This window comes from Centruroides vittatus, unplaced genomic scaffold, assembly GCF_030686945.1.
Source record: "Centruroides vittatus isolate TY-2023 unplaced genomic scaffold, ASM3068694v2 contig_391, whole genome shotgun sequence".
Taxonomy (NCBI): domain Eukaryota; kingdom Metazoa; phylum Arthropoda; class Arachnida; order Scorpiones; family Buthidae; genus Centruroides; species Centruroides vittatus.
In genome coordinates, this window is record NW_027122207.1 from 418,038 (window position 1) to 430,696 (window position 12,659).

Consider the following 12,659-nt stretch of genomic DNA (forward strand, 5'->3'; position numbering starts at 1 on the left):
ATTTTTGCAATTTAAAAATTAAAACAATAAATAAATGTAATTTAAACCATTATCATAAAAATTGAAAAAAATGTTGATTGGTAATAGGTATTCTGCATTAATCAATCTGTTACAAAAGTAACAAAATTAATTTTATAAAATTAATAAATTTGTGTTACATAATGTTCTGTTGTTGTGCTGAACTTTCTTGGAACCTTGTATCTGTATAAATCAGCTACCAAGTAAATCATAATATTCACAACAGAAGTGGGACATACATTTTTACAAGTTGCCTTCTGGTTAAGGCAAGAGGGAGTTACCTTCATTTGAAAATGTGAATTTTAGCCCCCTTTATATTGAGATTGTGTTGTAGTTTAACTGAAAAAATTTAATGAAATTTAAAAGCATATCATTGACCTATAAATATTGTTTAACTTATATAGGTGAGAGTTGAGTTTTTAGATGAGTCGAATCGTTCGATCATCAGGAACGTCAAAGGTCCAGTGAGAGAAGGTGATATTCTCACTTTGCTGGAATCTGAAAGAGAAGCTAGAAGGTTGAGATAATACAGTATAGAATGTTGGGTAATTGTCTTTTTAATAAAACATATTTTTTTAAAATCAATAAACATCCATCCTTTATTTTTATATTCTTTTAATTTTTTTTACAGAGTGAAGATGATTGCTTTCTCCAAGTGTGATTAAATAAAAATTTTCTATACAAATTTGTGTGTTTTTGTCTATATAAAAAAATTAATTTTTAAAAAATTTAAACCAAAAATTAACTGATGATATTATTAGCTTTTTGAATTAGAGGACCATTATCATCTGCTTCTTCTTCTTCATGATTTTCTTCTGACTGTTCATTTTCCATATTTTCTGAAATACCAAGTATCTCTCTCAGCTGTTGCTGACTAAAATTCAGAATGCCTCCCTGAAAACAAGTAAAAGTTAATATATTCAATAATGTAGTTTAATTATTGCATAGTCACTACTTACTGTTCTTCTGTCAATAATATTTAAAGCAGTGGATGTCAAAATACATCCTAGAGAATTTATGAGCAAATAGATCATGACATACTTCCATCTTACTAATCTTTCAGATGTTGGTACTCTGAAAAGGAGAGAGACCTATTAAATGAATCTTGTTTTCTATTATTTTCAAAAATATTTTGAGTTTTCTATAAATTTCATTTTGCAAAAGCCAAATCACCTGTATACTAGACTTCTGCTAATTATAACTGAGTTCAGCGTTAACACAAAACTTTCCTTTTTTATCGCAAGTACTTTTGATGAAGTTAAGCTCGTCGTCTTCAGGTGAAAAAAGAACAACAAATTCGAAGAAATGGCACGTGCAGTGTTCCAAACGGAAAACGGAAGAATTGCTTTGGCAATTTTTAAAAAGAACTTTTTAACGTTCGGTAACTCCGGTTCGGAAGCTTTTAAATCTGCGCGACTGGCGGCGCATGCGTTGAGGAGCGAACGTGCTAACTGTGCGACTCTTGGCACGTTTGGTTGTTTAGACACTGGTACAAAGTGACCCATATTTCGGGCAAGTCCAGGGTGGGGATGTTGCATGTGTCTGAGGTCATTGTGAGGAGTGCTTCCCAGATAAATGAAATCTGTCTATTATTACAGCGCTTAAGCAGTGTTGTTTCTGACCATAGCGGGATGTAACCTTGCTGTAGAACTTTTCTGGCCAACTCTGTGGTTTGTCTTCCTTTGTTTATATCCTCCTGATGTTCTGCGAGACGGCAAGCAAGCATTCTTGTCGTTGCTCCTATATACATCTCTGTTATTCCTGGACTTGCCCGAAATATGGGTCACTTTGTACCAGCGTCTAAACAACCAAACGCGCCGAGAGTCGCACAGTTAGCACGTTCGCTCCTCAATGCATGCGCTGCCAGTCGCGCAGATTTAAAAGCTTCCAAACGTTAAAAAGTTCTTTTTAAAAATTGCCAAAGAAATTCTTCCGTTTTCCGTTTGGAACACTCTGCACGTGCCATTTCTTCGAATTTGTTGTTCTTTTTTCACCTGAAGACGACAAGCTTAACTTCGTCGAAAGTACTTGCGATAAAAAAGGAAAGTTTTGTGTTAACACTGAACTCAGTGATAATTAGCAGAAGTCTATACAATTTTGGCGTGAGTTTTATTATTTATTCTCTTATTACCTGTATACTAATATATCATCAATAACAACAAAACTAACTCAAAAGTTGTATATGTAATTAATGGATGGTCACTTAGAGATCATTTTTGAGAAGTTCTTCTTTTATTTGAAAGATTATAACAGTAGAAATTTAATTTGTCATAGCAGATAACATGTTTCAGTAATTGCCAAGAAAAATTCCACAACTTGTAGTGATAGGTCCCAATTTTCGGGTGGGTCCAATATTTTTCTTATCTTTAGAGCGTGCATTCCAATTAAAGAATGTTCCAGAGGAGAGGCGGAGATACTGATTAATGTTCTGGGGGAAAAGGCCGCAAACATTTTAATTTATATAACCATAGACGAGTTAAGGGATTACATAAGCGTTAAGAAATTAGTACTATGCGAATATGAATCATCAGCTCAATACTGCCTGAAAAATTTTCAAAGCGCTATCCATAGGCTTAACAAGACTCTCATGCAATTTGTGTTGAGACTAGTGTTGACTTGGAAATATTATTGTGAGCTGAGGAAAGTCAAGGAGTTTGAAACTCTTAAAACAACTAATCGTGTCAGATAGATTATTCCAGATGTTCGATGTCGATACCGCAGGTCATATAAGCATTCATCAGGGCGAGAGCTGGTTTAACCCTATCGATATGGCAAAAGAGAGTGATCTATATTTTGAAAGTAAAGGAAAATGTGAATGCTCAGTGGAACTATGTGATGATGCAATGTTTCCACTGGCTTTGGGTTGAGACACTTGGCATTATATTGAAGATAGCTGTTAAAAACTGAATTACCTGCTTGGATGGCTTTCTAACCACATAGCCAAGGGATGCAAGCCAGTGGAGAGTCGTCAGAGGAATGGCAGATTTGCAGTGTCCTAGTCAGGCACAAAGTTGTGATCAATAGTCTGCATCCATTGACTGCTATCAAGGTAAACTGTCGACAAAGAAGTATTTGTGAACTTGACATTTCCATTGGTACTATGCAGAAGATTGTCTCCCATAACCTTGAGTACTGGAAAGTGTTGCCAATAGGTACCCTGCATGTTGATTGAACACAAGGAATAGCAGGTGGATGTCAACTTGCAGCAGTGAGGGTGAACAATTCCTATACCACAGTGGCAGGGGAGAAAATGTAGTGTCACTTCACAGAAAAGTCGTATCAACATGCCAGCTCATCAAACCCAAAGAAGTTAAAAATGCAGCAATCAGCCAGAAAGACACTGATAAGATGAGTTCCTGCATGTTGAAGAATGTAGGGAACCATCTTACTGGAGTTTAAGGACCCAACTCTCAATATTCTGCACACAGCTATCAAGTGATATGGTATGCTGTCTTTAAGAGTCATCATTCACAATGAGTGTAGGGCTGCACATCACCAATGTTATTGATTCATTAGTCTGTAAGAAGTGGGAGGTCTGAACATTCTACATATAGTCAAGATTTGTCAAATCTTGACTATATGTAGAATATTTTTAGATCATTAAAGAAATTTCTAGAGGGACAAAGATTTGACACCATTGAGAATGGAAAGGACACTGCTGCTTGAATAAATCTTGAACTATTAGAATTCATTGTCAACCCAAAGATTTCATCTGCAAACAATGGGATGACTGTCTACATGCATGGGTGACTTCTAATAAACATAGTGGTATGTATTAAGCTTCATTAAATACTATTTCTATTTCATCTTTTCCATTCTTTCTCACCCAATGTTTACACATCTCAAACAGGTTTCATTTGAACTCGCCTTTACATAAATACATTTGTTTGACACTAATATTCACATATTCATTCACTTGATTTTATTTTTACCATTTTATTAGTTATTAAAGTATCAGAATTTAGCCAATAATGAGATTTTTTCCTCATACTAATATTTATAAGATCCCCATAATGTAGTTAGTTACTTTTGATCAATTTGAAAATGTTGCTATAACAAAATATATAGTAACCAAATTTGTGCTGAAATCCAAAAAGCAAAAATTACATAAGTTCCTTATTGAATATATAAATTCCTTACTTTAAATTTATTTCAATAAAATATTTTATAGAAATATAATGTTAAAAGAAACTATTGGTTTTTATAACTTAGCAGTTCAATTTGAAAAGTAACATCTTCACACCCAATTTTGGTACATAATCAGCTTTTTATGCAGAACTTAAACTATGAGGGAAAGCATCCAGAAAAAAATTTGCTCATGCAAATTGACCTTGAATTGATGACAGTCAATTCAAGGTCAGTTTGCTTTCTGATGTGTTAGCATGTGTAGAATTTCAATAATGGCAAGCTTTTTACTGTTTTATCGAGGGTTAAAATGTATACAAAAATTGAAAATCCTGCCAAATGTGAAGTGTTATTCATTTTCTAAGCACAAAGAAAGTTTGTCCCATAGAAATTCATAAACAAATCATGGAAGTGTATGCTGATCACATAAATGAAACATGTGTGAGAAAGTGGTGTTTGATGTTTAATCGAGGAAGATAATGACTAATTGCAGTAGAGTATGGTCCCACAAGCTGTGCTTGCTTCCTAAATTTGGCTGGGACATTTTCAACCATCCACCATACAGCCCTCAGTGACTTTCATCTCTCCCAAGCTGGAAGGTGGATTTGGAACGGATGACAAGATGAAAAAAGCTGTTATTAACTTGCTGAAAGAATTGGTAGTGGAAGTCTATGACAAAGGAATCCAAAAACTAGTGTTGTACTACAAGTATTTAAATTGTAATGGTGACTATATTAAAAAAAATCCAGCAACGAGTTACTTAACTTTCCTGGCAATATTTGGTAGCACCAGCTGTTATGATATTTTATTAAAAATTTTTGTCATTTTATAATATAGTTAAAAATAAAAAACTTAACTACATAAGAACTCTTGGATGTCCACAAGCTGACAGGCCTCTTCAGAGTTTAATAGTTCTCAGAAGCCAATCCAATACGTGAGACACCACATTTTGTCGTCCTATATATATATTATGTTGAATTTGTACATTCTATGTATTTTGTTTTGTAAATAAACTAAATATTCTCTGAATTGAGTTCACACTCAATTCAGAGAATATTTACAGTTTATTTGGAGGTGTACTTTCCATCAAACCTGAATCAACTATCGGATCGTGATACACATGGAACCCAATTTAACAAGACGGAGTTTGGGAAACAACACGAGATCTTCACTATATCAAAGAAAAATTGATCAGTTTAACTTTGTTAGCAACAACAACAGAAGGAATAGATATTTACAATGCAGTTATAAATGCACTTGCTGAAAGAGAAATAGATCTTTCTAAATTGTATAAGTAAGTACTGATAGTGCATCTAATATCACTGGAGAAGAAAATGGTTTTGTCAATTTATTTAACTAACATGTTGACCTTCATGTTTTTGGTTTTCATTGCATTATACATCAAGTTTTGCACACAAAGGCTAATTTTAAGTCACTTGAAAATACAAGATGACATACATTATTTGTCAAGAAGTTTTTTTCAAATACATGTATCCCTCATAACATGGTACAGGTATACCTTGAGTTACGTCATTTGTCAAAAAAGTATATGGAAAAATAAAAATCAAGTTTGTCATTTTATTCGACTTTACATCCATCTGCCACAAATATTGAAGTCATAATATCACTAGCAAAGCATTAAAAGCACAAAATCATATTAAATATGTATAGTACATTTACAGTAAATGTTTATATTATCATCATAAATCCTAGAGAAGGAAACATGAAAACATCTGTGTTGTCTTATTTAGCAGTCTTTAAATGCTCATTATTGGCGTTTTCCACGGTAGTTTCAATATGTACCGTTTGGCAGTGGCGTCAGCACCACTCGATATTGGTAAATTTGACATAAATTAGTTTATTTTCTACTATTGCAAACTAATTTCAATAACTGTATTTGTTATTTAACCTTGAAAAATCATCTTATTTTATAATGTCTTAGAGAAACCACATTCACAAATAAAGTGTCTGCGGTGTACTGTAAACATCACTTATAAATGTACATGTTTACAATTTGGTATGTGAATTTAGATTTAGTTTATATGTACTGTACGTACAGTACATACTTATAAACTAAATCTAAATTTATGAATACATGTACTGTACATACGTACAGTACAGTACATGTATTCAGATTTAGTTTTTAATACAGTACAGAAAAAAGTAAATTTATTTGTTTGTAAGCTTAAAGTAGATTTTTAATAATATATGGTTAATAAGAATGCATTTATAAATAAAATACAGAACTGGGAATGGTAATTTGTGGTTTAGCCTAGTGACAAGTAAATTCGACTTGCGTTGCCTCTCCTGGAACCAATTACCAACATAAGGCAAGGTATACCTGTAGTTATGTTCCAAAAAAGTGCCATGTTATGCAAATCTATGCTATATGAAACAAAGGACTAATACAAATACAGTGGAACCTTGCATAACAAGCATAATTTGTTCCAGTCTTATTCATAATGCGAAACAATTTTTCCCATAGAAATTAATGAAAAATACAATAATGCATTCCACACCAAAAGATATACTCAAATATTTTATGTATAATGTTTATCCAAAGAAAATTATATAATAAACATTGTTAAGGAGCGTGAATCATCATCTTTTCTTCTAGTGTGGAATGAACCGACCTGAAATGTGAATTTGATTTGCATAAAACAAAACAAAATCACATAATATGTTTGATAAACACACCAAATGATATGCCAAATTCTTGGGCTATGTAAAGGCTATACTTAAATAATAGAAATTAATTAATCTGACTAGAGGTAGGCAGTTATGCTTCCATCTTGTATTAAATTTAATACGAGATAGCAGCATAACTGCTTACTTCTACTCAAATTAATTAATTTCTAATATTTATTAATAGCCTAAGAATTTGACATATTGTTTGGCATGTTTATTATATAACAGGCTATGGTTGTTGATGTTTATACATAATATGTGTTGGAAAAATGTGTGATCACAAGCGACACTAAGATGCTAGATCAGGCCTGGCCAACCCAAATTGTTTCACGGGCCACTTTGATCACGCAATTACGCATAATATTATGGTGCGCCACAATTTAGGCAAACATGCTTTTAAAAAAAGCAAAACAAATACAAAATGAATAAGATGATATTGTTATACCAAGAGTTCGTACTCACATTTGTGCATTATAACAATGACACATGGTAATTTTCATTTATTTAATTGTTTTGGTATACACATAATGGGAAACAAAAGTTTTAATAGATATATATCATCGCTTAGTGGGCCACACAATTTAACGTGACGGGACACATGCGGACTGTGGGTTGGCCAGGCCTGTGCTAGATGGAGCATGCGCACAATCCAGGACTTCTGCCCACTCATGCACTCATGCAAAAATTCACTTGTTAAGCAAATCATTTCACAATTTATTTTGCTCATTATGCGAGGTTCCACTGTACAATTATGTTCCAGAAGTTAACAAAAGTGTAGTATTCATTTTCATTACTAAGAGAAATTGTTGTTTATTAAAGTAATCAATAATTAACTGTCATAATTAAAAGTATTGTTACATATTAATATTAATTTTAGTCAAATATTACTTTTTAAATAAAACTATTGATTTCTTCAACTAATAAGTTTGTTTATTATATTTTGAACACAGTGCCAAGTTTCAAACAATTCTTTAATATTATAAATCTCAAAATTTTTCTTTTCTGAATGCCAGTTCAAATTTTGGATGTCTTCCAGAGGTCTTAGTTTATATTGAGTAAAATAAAATAGTTAAAAATTATTATTACTACTCACTTGCCACTTGATCCAAGAATCTCTCCAACTATTAAATTTGACACACCAATTCCTATCATCTGAAGTGAAGTAGTAAATCCCATTGCTGTGCCAATGGTAGCTTGTGAAACTACTAGTGGTATTGAGGGCCACATACTTGCCTATAAATAAATCATTAATAAATTAATTATGATTTAAAGAATGATTATTGTATAATTTAAATACTTACTGCTGCAATAGAATATGTTATGCCTAACCATATAGTCGACACTAATGGATGAACACTGGTAAAAGCTAATAATGCAAATACTGGTATGCTAAGAGCTCCAGAACTTATAGCTAATATTCCTCTTTTACCAACAAAATCCTAAAAAATTACTTGTATTTAAAACAAAAATTTATGGACATTGTTTAGTATTTTGAACAGAATACTTACAATAATACCTCCAAGAAATGGTGATAAAACCATAGATACATCATAAACTGCTCCAGCTATGTAAGATGCAGTATCTTGATTATAGTTATATTTATCCTGAATAAATTCACTAAAGAAAAATGTATATTTTATATAATCATTATTAAACTATCATTTTTTAGATTACAATAAGCAGATTCTGCTGTTTTAAAATCACTTTAGAATTTAACAATAACAATAACTGACTGATAATATTAAGCAGGGAAAATAAGCAACTAAAACATGATCTTATCAATTAACTCAGTTATTTTCTACTAGATCATTGGCCAATTGTGTATAAATTGTTAAGTTAAATGATAAAAATTTCATAAATTTGTATCTCATATATTTTTATAAGAGCTAGTGTACAATGGATTAAAACAATAAGAAAATTTGTCTTAAGGTAGATGCTAATGACTCAGTTTTGCAACATCACATAATTCTATAAAGATCACTCTAAAAATAAAAAAAGTTATCATTGTAATACACTGATAAAATGAAATATTTTATGAAAAAATGAACTTTTTACTCAATGGCAACAGCAAAAGTGCTAACTGGAATCATTAACATTACATTTATATACAGTAGATTATTTGTACACTGACACTGTTTATCATTTCTGTATATAAAATTAAATCGTTGGTTATAAAGCCTTTGTTTAGGGTATATATTGACTCGTGGTTGAGAGAGCAACACTCTTTTTTTTTCACTGCCATCATGGGAAGAACATGAAGGCAACCAGCAACAATGTGACTTTGCAAAGGAAGAGTTATGAAAGTCAATAGACTCTGCTCTAATTGACAAGATGACCAGGAGAAGACAGTGATTACACAACAAAAATTTGAAGAACTTCTCACACTACAGCCTAGGATTTCTCAAATGGGATTCTCCTGGTTGATTTTTAACCCGGGAAATCCTGCAAATTTCTTAAAAGTTCATTTTTGTCTTATTTTGTGTTAAGGTTGAGGAAATTTTGCAAAGTGAAAGTATAATTAATAGTGTTGCAACAAATATATGAAATTCAGCCAAGAGCATGGCCAAATAGCTGAATATTCGGCTTGATTAACGCACGTACGAAAATTGGCATGCAAACCGCATTATGGCAAGGACCCTGCTCTCTACTGGCCCACTGTCACTACACTTTGCCAATTGCATTAATTCTTGACAGTTGTAGCAGACAGACAAGAGCATCATGGCAGTATGTGATAAGTGATGATATCAAATTGGATGATAATGAAATGACTACATGTGTAAATAATGGAAAAAGAACAGAGAAGGACTGCAAAGTGTAAATGAGAAAATAAATATGAAATTGAGTTGATAACATAATCGAACAAGTTGAGGCAGCTTATTGGCGCGAAATTCGCGGCCATCAATGCCAAATAATTGTTCTTATACACTTCGGAAAGCTAAATGCTTGTAATGAAAGTCACTTAGTGTGCACAGGCGAAAGCCTGGGGCCATTTGGGCTACCAAGCTGTCTCGAATCTGCGAAATCATAACTGACTTATACCGATGTCCTATCTGTCTCTTTTCTCCATTATCACCAGGCTATGAGTCACGTAATTGTAAAATGGAAAATCTACAACAAAAAAGTGATGAATTGAAAGTATTGTGTGCACACATTATGATGTATGCATAGACATACGTGGTCTAGAGCGTTAGAGGAAAGAGAGAGGGAAGAGTAAAGACAAGCACTTAAAAAGAAGGATAGGCAGGGTCAGACCCTCAGATGTGCGACGATTTTCAAACGAATAGGTGTGTACATGTGCTGATCTTTGCAATTATAAATTGTGAATACGTGTGACTAATATTATTTTGTTTTTTATTTTGTGCAGGTTATAAGTTATAAATAAATATAAACAAACAACACTAACCCGATAATCATTTTGGTATTTAGATTTAATGTTAATTTAGTGTGTTTTTGTTATTTCTTACTCCTGTTTTTAGGTATTCGGTATTTGGCCGAATAGTGATTTAAATATTTGGTATTCAACCGAATAGCAAAAAATAGGCTGAATAGGCCAAATACCGAATAGTAACCGAATATTCATTGCATCACTAATAATTAACTCATAAACTGACAGAATATATTTGTATTTATTAATTTTAAACCTACTTATTAGTTTTTAAAATTTTTGCTCATTATGGCATGTCACAAACGGTCAATAATCAATATGTAACTTATTTGTGGCAGGACTCTGAAAATTCTTTACTTGACAGAACCTGGAGTAATTGTGCTTATGCTGTCTTAATTTTTTACCAAGCCCAGTAACTTCAATAACTGCATAATGCCAGGATGTGCAAATTGGGCAAGGATACAAACTTTTTCATAAACCTGATTATTAAAAACAAACAAACTGCCAAATTATTGGGCTATAAGCTTGATGTTTCTATTAAAGCAACCGAGGTAGACAAATCAAGAATACTAGAGAGCAAAAGAAGTACTACAATCTCAAAAACGAACTAGAAATCTTCCAGGCTCCAGGTGAAAAAACACATAACGTCTGTCTTCTCTTAAATGCATTAGACACAATTCCACTCACATCAATTGAATTGGAAAGAACATTCTCGGTAGCAGGACTTTTCTTTACTAAAATAAGAATAAGATTGAGTGATTGGAGTATTGATCATCATTGCTTTTTAAAATCTTATTACAAAAATGTAATATAAAAATTTACAATAATATTTATTTAAAAAATGAAAATTACCTTTTAAGTTAGAAGTTTGATCTAAGTTCATTGTTTTTAATTTCCAACTCAATTCAAAGTAGTTTTTTTTTGTTGTTGTATGCAGTTTCCAGCAAACAAACAATTTTTTTCTATTTGTGAAAATTTTTACATAATTCAAAGGTAATTTTTAATATGATTTTGGAGGTTGCAAAACATATTAAATTACTTTTAATTATTGTTAAGATATTTTGTATATCTTGAAATCAAATGATTAAAAAAGGAAAAATAATTATTTCTATCCTGAGATTTCCCGAGATCCTGGGAAACTTCACTTTTTTCCCAAAATCCTGGGACAAGCAAAAGACCAGGAAATGAGAAACCCTATTACAGCCTCCTCTTCCACATTTTTGAACATCTACAACGGTAGTACTGTTTTGTAAGAAAATTTGCAAATTAGACTGATTGCAAAAAGACATAATGACCGATTGTGACAGAAACCTAAAGTGTTGTACTTTTTGAATACCCTCCAATTATTGAGTGTAAAGGATTTGATGTTAACTCAACTCTGAGTTGAGAAAATAAAAACTTACATAAAGTAAACTTTACTACTGGCCATTAAAAATGTTACACCAGGAAAGCAAATAGCAGAATCATATTTATTGTACACATACAGTATAATGGGAGAAAGACATGATTAAATTGACAGTTAATTTTGAGGTACAGAACATGCAGAAATCAGTACCAAGGGCAGCCATTTCTGGCAGCAATAACAGCTGTAATCTGGCTGGGCATAGAGTCGAACAGAGTTTGGCAGGTACAGGCGCAGCAGTCCATGCAGCTTCAACTCTATTCCAGAGTTCATCTATTGTACTGGCTGGCAAATGGCAATGTGCCAGTTTCTTGGCAACCATTGACCAGACATTCTCAATTGGTGACAGATCTGGAGAATATAACATCTGTCTTCTCTTAAATGCAACAGCCAAACACCCTCTCTATTCAGAAAGGTCAGGATGGCATGGGCAACATGCGATCATGCATTGTCCTGTTGAAAGGTACTGTGACGGAGGCCTCAAAGATGTGTTAAGACCCTAGCTGTGACCTATCACAAATGTAATGGCATCTGTCCAAATTACCAGCCATGTGAATAAGAGGTGACCAAGATATGTACTCAATGGCACCCCATACCATCACTCCAGTTGCTGAGCTGAATGATGAATGCAAATTGGCAGTGATTATTCCCCTCAGTGCCTCCACACACTGATATGGCCATCATGATGGTGTACACAGAACAGGGCTTTGTCTGAAAAGATAATGTGATGCCACTCCTGTGTCCACATTCATTGCTGAACACACCATTGTAGGTGCACCTGTTTCTGCTGCAGCAATGGTCACCATGCTGATAATCTGTGGTGCTAAAGACTTTGTCACACAGTCTGTGCAGACACTTGTTGTTCTGAAAGCAACCCAAGTTCTTAACTCAGGGTACAGTACATGATCTGGCTGTACAATCCCACAAGGCCATGTGAAAAATATGTCTGTCCTCTCAGGTGTTATTGACCAGGAGCTGCCGAAATCCCACACGGCATTCTGTATGGCCCTCCTAGACCCGTCAATTCCATATTCTCATGAC

General features: G+C 33.2%; 1 protein-coding gene across 2 annotated transcripts in view; it reads right to left on the reverse strand.

Annotated features, from left to right (window-relative positions):
- Window positions 1-588: 588 nt before the first annotated feature.
- LOC136975877 (lysosomal dipeptide transporter MFSD1-like) overlaps window positions 589-12,659 on the reverse strand; it is an 86,021-nt gene continuing 73,950 nt past the window's right edge. For both annotated transcript variants that reach the window (XM_067271027.1, XM_067271028.1), the window contains 5 exons: window positions 8,340-8,448; window positions 8,133-8,270; window positions 7,925-8,064; window positions 978-1,092; window positions 589-912 (listed from right to left, as the gene is read on the reverse strand). In XM_067271027.1, coding sequence (XP_067127128.1) covers window positions 760-912; window positions 978-1,092; window positions 7,925-8,064; window positions 8,133-8,270; window positions 8,340-8,448 — 655 coding nt within the window. In that variant the 3' untranslated portion in view covers window positions 589-759. The remainder of the gene's footprint in view (window positions 913-977; window positions 1,093-7,924; window positions 8,065-8,132; window positions 8,271-8,339; window positions 8,449-12,659) is intronic.